General features: G+C 47.2%; 3 protein-coding genes across 4 annotated transcripts; all 3 read left to right on the top strand.

Annotated features, from left to right (window-relative positions):
• The first annotated feature begins 1500 nt into the window (after positions 1-1500).
• Cpap3-b (cuticular protein analogous to peritrophins 3-B) lies at positions 1501-5547 on the top strand. Of its 2 annotated transcripts, none has more exons than XM_031931627.2 (5): positions 1501-1773; positions 3369-3518; positions 4269-4604; positions 4678-5074; positions 5146-5547. In XM_031931627.2, the coding sequence occupies exons 1-5, from the start codon at positions 1734-1736 to the stop codon at positions 5273-5275; spliced, it is 1053 nt and encodes a 350-aa protein (XP_031787487.1). In that variant the 5' UTR covers positions 1501-1733; the 3' UTR covers positions 5276-5547. The 2 variants fall into 2 exon arrangements, with proteins under 2 accessions (XP_031787487.1, NP_001136346.1); NM_001142874.1 differs by having other exon boundaries at positions 1601-1773; positions 4266-4604; positions 5146-5544.
• Positions 5548-6552: 1005 nt separating this feature from the next.
• Cpap3-a1 (cuticular protein analogous to peritrophins 3-A1) lies at positions 6553-9090 on the top strand. Its single transcript, NM_001172384.1, has 6 exons — positions 6553-6672; positions 6756-6823; positions 7894-8088; positions 8173-8357; positions 8590-8822; positions 8903-9090. The coding sequence occupies exons 2-6, from the start codon at positions 6769-6771 to the stop codon at positions 8937-8939; spliced, it is 705 nt and encodes a 234-aa protein (NP_001165855.1). The 5' UTR covers positions 6553-6672; positions 6756-6768; the 3' UTR covers positions 8940-9090.
• A 1840-nt stretch (positions 9091-10930) lies between these two features.
• Cpap3-a2 (cuticular protein analogous to peritrophins 3-A2) lies at positions 10931-14043 on the top strand. Its single transcript, NM_001172380.1, is given in 4 exon segments — positions 10931-11341; positions 12157-12263; positions 12342-12652; positions 13580-14043. Coding segments are annotated over 4 exon segments (720 nt in total). The 5' UTR covers positions 10931-11070; the 3' UTR covers positions 13611-14043.
• Positions 14044-14465: the final 422 nt, after the last annotated feature.

The following is a 14465-nucleotide window of genomic DNA, read 5'->3' as shown; positions in this document are numbered from 1 at the left end:
GTATAACATGCGTATTGCTGCATGTGTTTAGGAAAATTTTTCAAGTTCGGAGTCTATACTTTTCCACGATGAGATTTGTAATTTATGGAAGTTTTTACTTTCTCTGACCGAGCTTCGAATCGTTATCTCGAAAAATCATGTGCGGAAATTTTTGTCGAATCATTCATATACGCCTAAACGTATTTATCCGTTGATAATTTTTCTTTTCTCAAATAAATGATATACAATTGGCTAATCGAAAATATCTAAACGACAAAATCCAAAAGTTAAAAGCGAGTATACACAAACGAGCTGTTATTCCTCAGAATCTCACGAATCTGCAGAATAACAACTTTAGTCGAGGCAGAAAATACTTTTCGATACTTATGCGTGTATTGTGCGGTTGGAGAGCTTTCTCCTTTTATTATTTTAGCGAATACCGTCAGAAGACTTTGACTCACGCGAGCTATGCGTTTTCGCATTCCCGCCCCGAAAGTCTGGTTTAAAAAGACGATAACAATACCAAACTCGCCCGACCACCTTGTGCTAATTCCTATAAATAGGAACGCACACACTGGCTTTTCGGGAGTCACTGATCGATTAAGTGGGATACGCACGCGCAAAATTAAGATTCTTGTTAATATTTGTGAAAAAATAACCAAGGAATTCTTCGTTTTCAAGAGTATAGTAGTATCCCGAATTTCGATCACGTTCAGCGTTCTAGGTATATAACTGTAACGAGAAGTCAAGTCAAGGTCGGTGTAAATCTCTGCTATACGTTTCTCGCATGTGTGCATTTGTTATTTACAATTAGCGATTCGGTGCACATGCTTCTGCGATGCATATTATGCATTGGTTTCCCGCGAATAAGAATCTACAAGATAAACAAAAAATGACATCAATGTTTGTTGTAATGAGATAACGAGTGAATATTGGGTAACAAATTGCTAACAAGTCTGTTTACATAAGTGCTTATTATAGAATTAAAATTAAAATAACGATTTTTCTACGGTGATCCAAACTTGATCGATCAAAATCACTCGTCATCGCATTAGAATAAACCGAGTATATCCGATATCAATATTCTGTTTGATCGAATTGTTCATGCAAAATCAATCATTCGAGATCAGCCTACTTCGGATTGAATTATCCATCCGATCAAAAGATCTTATAATTATACAATTGTACCCGTTGCATCAACACTCGAACCACCAAAGTTAACAAAACCAATTACACTCGTCGAGTTTATAAGAATTGAATAAACGATCAATCCCACTATACATAATTTCTAAACGCCGCGCTCGTCGGCCGGCCCTGTTAAAAATTCACGAAGCAAATCTAACGGTATAATTACAACAGGCTAAGCTTACACAGACTATAAGCCTCCGGACAATGCACGTCCGCGCGCGCATACAGAAACGATCCTCGGAGTGCAATGAGGCTGAAGAGTATATATCTATATAACACACACACACACACACACAGCACCGCGCTCGGCGCTGCGGCTTCGCGGTTACAACACTCGCGGGCCAGCAGCAGGCGCGCTCGCGGGGCCTCAAGGTGGGGACGCATATAAGGCCCACGAGGGGTCCCGTTCAGTAGTAGTCTCTAGTGATCGACACATTCATTCACAGCAGCCCGGGGACTCCCGCACACACACACAAACACACATAAGCAGAGCTGTGCGGCCACATCGATTTTTGACCGATCTCCTTCTCACTCTGGGCCCTATCGAGCTCTTTTAGGCCGGCAACATGAGGACCCAGGTGCTGCTCTGCTGTCTACTTCTGCTCGGTGAGTGCTTGCATTATATTATACAAAGTTCGTTCGCTTTTAACTTTCTCGGCAGGGAGAGCCGCCGAGTAGAGCGCTGCCTTACCAGCGCGCACGGGATCTTTCTTTTTTATCGAAACTCATCGCTCGTTATGGCTTTTTTTCGGTCGAATTGCATAATTCATACGAACTTGATTAATTCTCCGTTTCACCGAGTATCTCCGTAAAATCCTGGCGTTGACAAATCCTTACATAAATATCTCGAATATCGGCTGTACGTTGCATTAAAAAATCGTCATCCTCCGCGGGGACTTTCTAATATAATTCTTCATTTTTTACGAAATCCCGATGAAAAATCCAACGTCTTTCTAGTATATCCGAGACGACTGCCACCTTGAACTTTACATTCTATATACGTATGCGTCGCGGTGGTGCTCTGCCGCCGCATTCCAAATGAGACGCGCGTGCAGCATAGTTGGCTAAAAAAGGAAAACGATCTATCCTGTATAAGCTGCAGCTCTGTGCACTTGAATTTTCACGAGAATGTATATAAGGATTAGCTGTACTTGGTGTCCTCTGCGATTGGGGAAAGCTTGAGACTCTCAGAGCTATACCGACAATCGGCGAAAGTCTTTGTGTGCGGCGCTTTCGTTTTTTTTTTTCGTGATTGGAAAAAAATATTGTCGCGATCGTTGTTATTCAAATCGCGCGGGATTCCACGTTACGCAACACGACGACACGCGTCTATTATACGGGGATTGTTGTAAAAGTAAATTTGCAAACGAATATATTACTATACGATCATTTAAAGTACGTCCTTGTCAAGTTCAAAAAACCCGCTCTCTCCTTGTGACACACGCACGCGCGAAGATGAAAAAAAGAAGAGAACCAGAAACTAAAAAGCAAAAACACGTCCTCCTCCTCTCTCGAATCGGCGAAAATAAGGAAAACGAGGTATAACACACGGCGACAAGGCGAACGAAAGGGAATCCGACGCGCAAAGTGTGCTTTCTCTCTTTTTCGCGAGGTCGACCGACGTTTCAGGGACGAGCCTCGAGGTCGTCGTCTGCGCAGCAGCTGATGGACGGAAGAGCTGCGATAAGGGAGCCGGATAGCTTTTGCCCTCGATGACATTGACCCAGACTCGGATCATTATTGTTATAATTATAATTGGGGTTTTTTTTTCGCGAGACGGCGCGAAATTATACTCGGCTTTAAGGATCCGATGGGATGTGTATCGATTTCAAGGTGATCGTTCGGCCAGTGCATATACATAACGATAAGGCTGTGTAATCTCGAGTTTCGACGCGTACAGGCTTTTATTGTTGCTGTGTATGCAGAGAGACGGTGATAATGATTAATCCGGGAGAGGTTTCGCGCGGAGATTAGATCGGATGCCGCATTGACGCGGACTTTACACGCTTGGTATTATTGGCGGTGATGCGTTGTTATAACGATTTACGAAAGTGTAGCGGCTCTGAATTTCGAAGAACAGTTAGGAGTGCCTAAATAAATGCATAGATACGACGTTTCTCCGGGCAGGAAAAAAACTGTATGCGGCGCATTGAGAAACCTTTACTGTTATACTCAATACGATTCCTTCTCTCTGTACGCAGGCGTCGCGACGGCGCTGGCGACGCGCAAGGAAGAGGCCGCCGAGAACAACCGGCGCAAGAACTCGCAGCCCTTCTACAGGAAACAACCAGCCCGAGTCGCACCCACACCCGCCGCTCCGGAGGACGACGCTGCCGTCGAGGAGGAAACCGGTTAGTTGATAACTCAATCCATTTAATCTAGTTGTTTAACGTGTGGGCTATGCCTTGAGCTTCCCCGCACGGCCCCCCATGGGCATACGCTCGGCCAACGCGATCAATGAATGCACGTTAACATTCGATGACCTACCGATGCCTGGTGACATTGAGTGGGAAGTCAACCGGCCGCTCGGATGGGCGGCGGGATCCCATCCAATCCCTCATGACTCTGCAGGTCAATACCCGAGTTGTACACTGCAACTCACACATCGAAAGATAAACTTTCTGCTCAGCATGGGGGCTAACCACCGCCAGCACGAGTCCTTTACCCTGTCGGGACAGGATTAACTATCCTGCGGCTCCCCGACCCCGTGGTACTGATTTTATCCTCCCCAGTAGAAAGTTCACAAACGTTTCCACCGGAGTGTACTAAGCAAGCTACCACGTTTTAAACGTCCCACTCGTTTTTGGCATTGGCCAACCATACATTACGCCGGAGCGTTCCCAGGGCTAGAGTCCCAAGCAGCTAGTTAGAGCCCGACTAGCTTACAAGAGCCTGGGTATACTAGTTTTGATCATTACTGATCCTTCCCCCTTCCTCTCGTGGGGGGTATACCGAGGCTACCGAAATCTCAGGGTTCACCCAACTGCCCTGGCAGAAAGGCCACCCACCCGGGACTCTTCCGTTCGGAAGATGATAACTCAATCCAGTGACGATCAATCTTATAAAAAAATACTAATCGTATCTCGTTCCTCGCATAGCAGCACCTTCGGTCACGTCGCCGCTGCTGACGCGCAAGCAGGAAGCCGCTGAGATCAACCGACGCAAGAACAACCAGCCCCTGCTGAACCGACACCCGGCCCGAGTGACATCTGAGGACGAGTACGACGAGGAGGAGGCCGGCGAGTTCTCGGACCAGTGTCCCGAGCCCAACGGCTACTTCCCCGACGCCGAGCAGTGCGACAAGTACTACGACTGCCGGGACGGCAAGCTCACCGAGAAGCTCTGCCCCGACGGCCTGGTCTTCAACGACTTCAGCCCCCAGCACGAAAAGTGCGACCTACCCTTCGGCATTGACTGCAGCAAGCGGCCCAAGCTCCGTGAGTGCTTTCTTCGCTGTCGTATGTGTGATGTTTAAATTGAATTATTTAACAATGAATGTGATACGCGCAGAGACGCCGATACCCACGGCCCACTGCCCGCGCATGCACGGCTACTTTGCGCACGAGGACCCGACCAACTGCAACACCTTCTACTACTGCGTCGAGGGTAAATTCAACATGATCAAGTGCCCCGACGGCCTGGTCTTCTCCGAGAAGACCGGCATCTGCACCTGGCCCGACGAGGCCCACAAGACCGGCTGCGGTTCCCGGGAGCTCTTCAACTTCACCTGTCCCAAGGTCGACGAGTCCGTCGCTGCAACCCATCCCCGCTACCCCGACTCCGAGGACTGCCAGTTCTTCTACGTCTGCATCAACGGAGAGACGCCCAGGAGGAGCGGCTGCAAGCTCGGACAAGCCTTTGACGAGAGCACCGGCAAGTGCGACTGGGCCCGTAAGGTCCCCGAGTGGTGAGTTTCCGTTTTCGCTGGAGAATCGAAGTTTAGCAATGCCCTGTAATCGAATTACCCTCGACTTTCAGCAAGGAATGGTACAAGGGTGTGCTGACAGACGCCGAGCTCGACGCCCTGGAGAACCCGCCCAAGGCCAAAACCAGCGGATCCTCCAGAAGGAAGGGACCCAAGCGCGGAGCCGAACCCGCCGCGGAATAGATTGTGAACTCTAGGAAGCAACGACACGACCTCCTTTTCAATCGCAATAAATTATGCAACTTAATGTGAAAAATAAACAACTGCTTTTGTACGCGCTTCGACGCGATGATGTTCCCGATAGAGGATGATACAATATTTGGAGGCGCAAAGACTGAAGTTTCTATATGTTTTTATACGCTACTACGATATTAAATTGTTATAAGAATTCTCTTTTTTTGTACGATAATATAATAAAGATGTTCTTGCTCGCGAGAACGACAAACAACAACGAAGTGCACGATTTACGCTCATTTCTTGATCACACATACACTCTTTTAGATCGAGGCTTAAAACTCGATTCCGATTCTAAGTAGAGCTTGAAAAAAAGAAAAGAAATGCTAATGAACGTTTCGGCCGTAAGTCTGTCACGGATCGTCGAAAAAGAGAGTGAGAAAGTCCGGACTCGAAGAAAGGTCAAAGAGAAGAGAAAGAGAGGGGAAGATACACGGAGAAAGGGGATACATCAGTGAAAGTCCACCAAAAATCTCCTCGGCTGCTTTGGCCCTACGGCGAGAGATCGAAAATTAGAAAATCCGAGTAAAAGTTCGATACGGATAAGCAATGCTTTCGACATTTTTTTTAAAAATAGCTTCTTCGATCCTGGCGATTTCATATTTTGCGGAGATTCCTCCTCATCGTCGCTGTATTACGTAAATTGTTATATTGTACGCAAATCCGATGATTTATGCCGAGAGATTGATTCTCAAATTCGAATAAATTAATTATACACCCGGTAGATCTTTATTTTTTCCAAACAAGCCTATTGCAAAACGTGCAGGATAAAATATTAACCCGCCAATTATGAAAATAGGCAAATAGCAGAAATACTCGAATCAAACCGCAAATTGTCTGCGCCAACGGTGCAGCTGTGCATCGATCCAGTGACCAAAAAAAGGTTCACTTTGCATCCCAAATGAGCCGAAAAAAGCGCAAAGGAACAGTTGCTTCGGAGAGCAAAGCTCCCGGCATGCATACAAACCGCGACCAAAATTCATCCCACACACACACACACACATGCGTAGGATATCAAATGAGAAAAAATGCGCCTCTAACATATAGCTATATGTAGATTACTATGCGATACTCCTACTGGCCGAGCACACTTTCGGAGGTTCGGCGGAGGCGAACGAGCGACAGGATTGGAGGCGCGTGTCTCTCCTAAGGCCCAAGCGGCAGGCGAAAGTGGGGAAATGCGCGGCGGGGCCCGACAGGTGGGGGATGACAAAGTATACCCCGTGGAGAACTGTTCTCGGCTGCAGTCTTGAGCGCGTGGAGACGACTTTTCAGCGGCACGAGGGACAGCCACGATTTTTCGAAGACTGAACTACTGCGCTAGCTCTATAAAGGAGGATTTACCCGTAAGTTATTGCTCATAGCTTATAGTTTTATATATGAAGTACACAGTTTCCCTCTCGTTTCTAACGCCGATCTCTGTATACAGAAAAACACGCAACATGGCCAAAGTGTTCGTCTCCTGCGTCTGCCTCCTGGCTGTGATAGCGGCTAGCCGTAAGTATACCCAGGCTTTTCTCCTAAAAACTTTATTTGTAAAAAATCCATTTTTCCAAAAAACGCGTCCGCGCTCACGTACACGCAAAACAACTTTCGATCTCACCGCAAATTCAAACGCCACAGCCCATAGTGTATAACGCACATAAGTCTCCGGGGAAAAACGCGCTCTCGAAAGCGCGATATCGGATCGGTAAACCGCATGACTGCTATATAAGTGTGTACGTAGAGCACGTTGCGTACGCGCATAGATCTCGACTCGGAGAAAGGAAATTTCGCCGGTCTGTGCGTGTGTGTGTGTGTGTGGAGAACGCGACTGCGAGTCAACGACCTTTTTCTTCCAATTTCTATGTACTTACGCGCGCGTAGAGCGAGAGAGCCTTTGCGCAATGCGCCTGTACGCGTGTAAACTCGCATCATTAGACTAACGCGCGTACACGACTCGCGGGCCGCGGCGAGAGACCGTTAGGAGTTCCATTTTCAGCTGCATACACATACGAGCGCACTAATTAATGGATAGTGAAATTTCCCCGCGAGCCTTTCTTGTCCCGTCTAGAAACTATATATTCGTGCTTATATCAAACGTCGTGAAACGATCGGGCGAAGTCAAGGCCGAAAGCGGTAGACTTGAATTTTTACGGCGAAATTCGAATCTATACATATTCCAATAGTGCCGGTGCTGTGTTCTATCATAGGCGCGTAACTCTCAACCCGCTCATACACACACACACACACACACACACACACGAGCATTGCAGAAATTGACGTTATTGCGCTCGCTCGCAAACTCGGGCGTACTTTCTAAAGCGTAAATGTCAGAGAACTGCTTCTCTTTCTCTCGACGCGGCCCCGCCACACACTCGCGCAGCGCGTATACGTCGGGGTTACGTAAAATAATTTCGAGCCCGCAAAATCGAAAGCCGAGGCGGGACGCGTATGAAAAATTCATGCCTGCGAGTTTCGCTGATAGATTACGCAAGCGTCGTGTAATCGAAGAAGGCGCGGGTGTAAACAGACGACTTCGTTTCATTATAGTTAGCTATATGAAACACATTGTTACGTTATTGCAGACGCCGCTTACAGCTGTCCCAAAGAGGACGGCCAGTACGAGGACCCGAAGCAATGCGACAAGTTCTACGAGTGCATCGACGGCCTCCCCATCGAGAAGTACTGCCCCGACGGTCTGGTCTTCGACCCGCTCAACCGTAAGATCAACAAGTGCGACCACGTCTTCAACGTCGACTGCGGCGACAGGCTCGAGCTCCGTAAGCACATAATACCACGATGTATAGGCATTCGCTGTTGTACCCCGATAACCCCGATAACAGGATAAATTTAAAAAATCGCAGAGCCGCCCCAGCCCACGAAGAAGTGCCCGCGCAAGAACGGCTTCTTCGCCCATCCCGACCCGGCGGTCTGCAACATCTTCTACAACTGCATCGACGGCGAGGCCATCGAGATCACCTGCACCACCGGGCTGCACTTCGACGAGTACAGCGGCACCTGCGTCTGGCCCGACAGCGCGGGACGCAAGGTATGCAAACGTAGAGTTTTCTCTTACAAAGAGTTCATTAGCGAGCTTTGCTAAACCGCCACTCATAACAATGGACAATGGAGGGTATAGTCGAGTGACATGTCATTCTCGAAAAGCATCGATTCTTTTGTTCTCCCGCGGAAAGAGTTTCCCGTCTCCTTCCGGGTGACGTGGGCGTGAAATTGAGGCGTGGAAAAACGACTAACGCGTTAACGATTGCTCGTGCACACAGGGCTGCGGAGTAGTGGGCAAGACCCTCTCGGACGGTTTCGAGTGCCCGAAGGACGCCGGCGTTGACAGCCGTGGACTGGCCGTCGATCACCCGAAATTCGCCCATCCCGAGGACTGCCAGAAGTTCTACGTGTGCCTGAACGGCGTCACACCCCGGGAACAGGGCTGCAGCGACGGCACCGTCTACAACGAGGTCCAGCAGAGGTGCGACGCACCCGAGAACGTACCCGGATGGTGTGTATTTTTATCTTTGGCTTTTTTTTTAAGGATTTATTTCGAATGAGGAATTGAAACATTTGTTTCTGTGCTTTCAGCGAGGACTGGTACAAAGATGACGACAAGAAGCCATAAATCATTGACGCGACATCGATTTGTCCCGCATCGGGACACCGTATACTTATAAATATATCTCCGTCTCATTTTACCTTCGTTTTATCGTCGATCCTGTAGATGTGTAAATGTGTGTTTTTTTGTAATTAATAAATACTTAAAAATCGACCAAGCTCTCCACTCTGTCTTTCATTCGCAAAAATCAAAATAATACAATAAAAATGGTGCATCCGAGCATCGGTAATTAATTAAAATCTCGTAAAATATTCCAAAACGAGAAACGAAACACGTAATCCAGCGAAGACACTTCCTACTCGCTTTCGTCGTCTCTGCGGGCATAGTGCCAAGGATACACGCGCATTTTACGACGAGAGAGGCCTTGGGCCAGCAGTCGTTCATGCCGAATGTCGGACTTTCTCTCACGAGATGATAAAACGAGTTTTCTTTTTTTCTCCCTTTCTTGCATTCGAATATTCAACAGAGCATTGTGTGCGTGTGTACTATTATAAGAACGCGCGTATGATCCGTAGACTTTCGATCGATCGATCTCCTGCAGCGCCGTGGCTAAAAGTGCCTTATCGGAAATCGGTTCCGCTTTCCTCTAGTCGTCTCTCTCGGTCAATAACGGACCTTGGCTGTGTACGTGTGCAATACCGACGTCCGACTGCGTGGGTGAGACGATGCCGAGGTTTAATGACGACGATCATGCGCCTGTACGAATGGCCGTTTACTATTGATTCTGCTCGAGAGATTTCCGATTCGATTTTATCTAGCGAAACGAATTCTAGAGGGAAAAGTTCATCCCGAGCGAGAGTGCCACATTAAGCTTTGCTCGTGAGCTACGAGCTTATCTGATTGTTGCAAGCTACGTGGGGAATTCGTGTTCTCCTGGTTATAATTTATCGGGAAAAGTTGATTTATCCATTCCGAGAGTATTAATTATATCGATCGAGAGCAGCTTGAAAGAAAGTTTTGACAAACGACCTTTTTATACAGGTCCCTATAACGTTGCCCGTTCAACAATAGCTGCATTTGCATAGAATTCCGTCGATCGCGAAAGCTTGACTATGCACAGGAGTGGCTGTTAAAATCCAGTGGGATACCTACCTGGTCATTGACAACAAAAGCTGGCATTTTTTACGACTAAGCGAAAAAACGCGGAATTTCAAGCATTCCTATACAGATAATAACAGAACAGCTTTTCGTCAGTCTATCTAGACACTCTACTTTTCATTGTGACATAATTTATGGGTGTATCCTATTGCGAGACGACTGATAAGAGCGCTATCGACACATATAGCTTGTATTAATGGCTTGTCAATCGGTATTGTCGTTGGCGAGAAAGTTTACATCTCGTAATGTTTACGGAAATTTCGTCATAAATTCGTGCGAGAGGGAAAAAGCGAGACACGTGAAACTAAGAAAGCTCGAACAGGCGCGCGGGGGAAAAATGTCCGGAATAGTTCGAATCGCACGCGTCGTATCGAATTTTGAGCTGTTACATAATTGTGCGAATAAAACCTGTTCTATACTCGCATACAGGCTAGCTATATTTAAACCTGAATCGGTGATCCAGTTCGACTCGCGTACGCGCGCATATCTCGAGTATTATCGAATATACGTAAATGCAAACAAAATTATTACGGCTTAATACGTACCCTTTTCGTATACCATCGCGATCACAAAATCGTCTCGCATGCATACCGTCTTCCGTTAGAATAACCGCGGCGCACCTAATAAAGCCAACGATTCACGCGAGTCTCGTTCTCCCTCCTGACGACCAACTCCGGAAAACCCTCACCAATACCCCCGAAAAAGGACAACACCCATATCATCATCGGTTACAATCCACACTTACCTTCAAACGTAAGCGCCGATGTGGCTCAAGGAATATAATACAGAAACTTGGCGTCGTCGAGCGAAGTCGATAGGTGAATTCGGCGAAAGAGGGGGGGAGGGCCTTTAGCTTTGTGAAATGCAGCGGGGAGCAAGAACTGCTGCTCGCGGCAAACGCAGTCGAGCGAAACCAGTCCAGTGACGAGGACGAAGTGACTCCGAGGTCTCTCTTTCTCTCAGCACCTTCTTCTGCCGCTTCCTCCTGTCTATAACAACGTCGATTCCTGCTTCTATACATCCTATACACGCGGAGACAATGAGGCGCTTCGTTACGGGGCTTTTTGTCGCGCTGGCGCTGATCGGTAGCGCCGTACAGGCACAGCAGCAAGCGGCTTCGTCCTTCCGCTGTCCCGAGCCCAAGGGTTTCTTCCCCGACCCGGAGCAGTGCGACCTGTACTACGCCTGCATCGACGGACAGGCCGAGGAGAGGCTCTGCAAGGACGGCCTCGTCTTCAGGGACGACAACCCCAAGAAGGAGTTCTGCGATATTCCCGCCAACGTCGAGTGCGGCGACAGGACTCTTCTGCGTAAGTCTATTTTTCGAGATTATACCCAGACGCTTCCTCGTGGGTTACATCAGGTATTACGCGGGGACGTGTATGAATCTTGGCAAGTACACAGCTTCTCACCGCGGGTATAACCTACCGGTTTTTCAATGATTCTCGTTGCGTCACTCGCTCGCGCTTCAATTACCGGGAGCGTCTCGCGCGTTGATGTGCAATTTTTCGGAAATTGCCCTCGCGGCCGGGATGAAACTTGTGAAATATCGCGTTTATGTTCGCGTACGTCCGTATGTCTTAGCATACACACTTGGCGGGCTCGTATCAATTTCTAATTTATAGGAGAAAGCTGCCCGCGTCTATGGGTTGTATTACTTTCTCGATAAATATTAACAACAGCGTAGGCGCGCGAATAAACAAACAGCTTTCGAATCCGCGATGCTCGTTGTTAATTCCCGGAAAATTTCGCAGCTCTGGCTCGCAATCGGTACGGCTAATTAATCGCTCATTTTCACCCGGTTTTCCGCTACTCGATCGCCGTTTCGAAACGGGAGAAAATTCACAATATGCGAACTTCGGCTGATTCCATATTCCACGCATCGAACGTCGCCCGCAACTTTCCCCGATTCTCGATAATGTATACCGCGTCTCAGACTGCAGAAAAGTCCGCGATCACGCGAAACCGGTCTCCTCAAGGCTCTTCTTGAAAAATCTCTTGCTCCTCGATCCTTTATCCTTGCAGTCGTCTCTCTTTTTTCTCGCGTTTCTCATTCCCGAAATAGATTATCATGCAGTCGAGAATCGCGTGTTTCACTTTCAATTTCTGCTTCTGGCTCTTTCAGAGGAGCCGCAGCCGACCAAGGACTGTCCACGTGCCAACGGCTACTTCAAGCACGAGGACCCCCTGAATTGCGACAAGTTCGTCAACTGCATCGACGGCGTCGCTTCGGTACGCTTCGAAAACGGAATGAAAAATTAAACGCAATATGAATATTAATATTAATCGAAATTTTTTAATTAATCGCAGGTGATGCCCTGCCCTCCCGGCCTGGTCTACGAGGAGAAAAAGTCCTCGTGCGTGTGGGCGGCCGACGCGACGAGGACGTGCTCGGACACGAACCGGGAGACCCTCGACGACGGATTCAGCTGTCCCATTGGTGACGTGATCGGCCCTCAGGGTCGCGTCCTTCCACATCCGACCTACCCTCACCCCGACGACTGCGCCAAGTTCTACATCTGCCGGAACGGTATGGTGCCGCAGAAGGGACAGTGCGAGGAGGGCCTGGTCTACAACGAGGACTCGTTCAGGTGTACCGAAGCCGACCTCGTGCCTGGATGGTAATTATACTTTTAAAAAAACAAACGATTCGAACGTGTGTCAGAAGGATGGATGGGACTGGTTTTTCGAAAGGGGGAGGCGAAGGATGTTCTCTCTGAGTCACGAACGCGTTGCTGCTGCGCCGATGAAATTTTTGAATTCATTTATGCTTGATCGCAGAAGTTTACGTAATGTCATAATCCGCACTGCAATATCAACAAATTTACTGCAGCTATTCTTTTCCTCGTTATGCACGACTCCGCGGGCTATTACAATGTTATAAGCTTCATTTATCTATTACAAAACTGCCGGCGTCGAGTCATTAAACACTCGTTTTGATCGCGAGGAAATCCAATTTATTATAATAATCTCTCCGCATAATCATCCTTTGCTATAACCCTCGACTTTCTTTTCTCTTCCTCATAATACACGAATTAAAATATACTATACACGGCCTTTCTTTTCTTAGAAAAAAAGCCGATTTATCTCCTTTCATCTCATCCGATCGATCGATCGAGCAAAACCGATTTTTCAAACTACATTCGTTCGACACCCACTATAGAGGAAAAAAAACAGCTCCTATAACCGCGCGACACATTCATTATACCTCGACGAATTACCCACTCTCGAGCGAAAAGCCACATTCAGTCGCGACCGCGCGCATGCAAAGACCGAACAAAACTTTCAATTAACCGAACGGCTGTGCGCCCGCGGTACAGTCGGACACGATGAAGTCATTAAACGCTCATTAAACTCTGCGGGCTGTGTGCATAGACGGCTAATGATTTTCGCCCGACTGTATGTACAGGAGAAACGTTAATAGTGGCGCCTTTCCTAGCACTCTAAAACCGCCTCTGCTCCAGATATCTCGGCCGAACGCTCGATTTCACGTTACGATATGTTTTCACTTACTTACACTCGGCCTCTTTTTTCACGTTTTGTTACAGCGAGGACTACTACAAAGGCAAAAACAACTGAGAGGGGGCAGTGACATGGGAAGCGAACGAAACGTTCGATTCGAATTTACGATATCATACGAGGAGATCACGACGACGTGATATGTGCCAGGCGCAGATACGATGCGTTGACTTGGCGCTTGCGAACGAGCCGACTATTAATTTTACTCTTATCCTTATATTACTTATTACTATTATTGTGTAACGAGTCGTGAACATCGATGAGATTATGACGCTGTACAACCCTTATATTGAAATCGACCGCAGATGATCATTGACCTTGCCAGACTTTTTCTTCTACTTTTTTTTTTTATTAAAATGTAACTATATTTAAAGGTGTAATTTATTATCTTAACGAATCTTTACTATTATGTAATGTAATACTCCGAAATCACGCAGACTGTTCGTATTTAACTGAGTTTAGAATAAATAAATTTTCTACATAGTGTGTTTGTCGAAAGTCGCTGTTTGATTCTTCTATTTTCAAGTAGTGAGCTATACTTTATACGTCAAAATAAGTTTGATACAAAAATAATGTCATATATGCGTCGCTTTCGCAAGCTGTATCATTGTGCTACTGTATACTCGGCGCCGATATGGAGATAAATAGTCAGGAATGCAAAACCGATATAAGAGCGTATGCACCAGCGGTGAAAGCTGCGTCACGTGCATGTGTCGTATGCCAACACGAGGTATGGTTATAGATTAATCAAACGACAATTTTGATCATTGAAGATTTATGTACCTATTAATTCACGCCACAAACTAGTGCAAACACGTGTGACGTTCGTGCGTACATAGACTCTCATCAATGAAAAAGTAGATAACCCGTGCAAACACCACCCCAAAAGCTACACGTGCGCGATAGATCCAAGTT

Source organism: Nasonia vitripennis, chromosome 5 (assembly GCF_009193385.2).
Source record: "Nasonia vitripennis strain AsymCx chromosome 5, Nvit_psr_1.1, whole genome shotgun sequence".
In the NCBI taxonomy this organism is placed as follows: domain Eukaryota; kingdom Metazoa; phylum Arthropoda; class Insecta; order Hymenoptera; family Pteromalidae; genus Nasonia; species Nasonia vitripennis.
The sequence above is the reverse complement of the archived record's forward strand: the minus strand, read 5'-3'. Positions and strand labels throughout refer to the sequence as shown.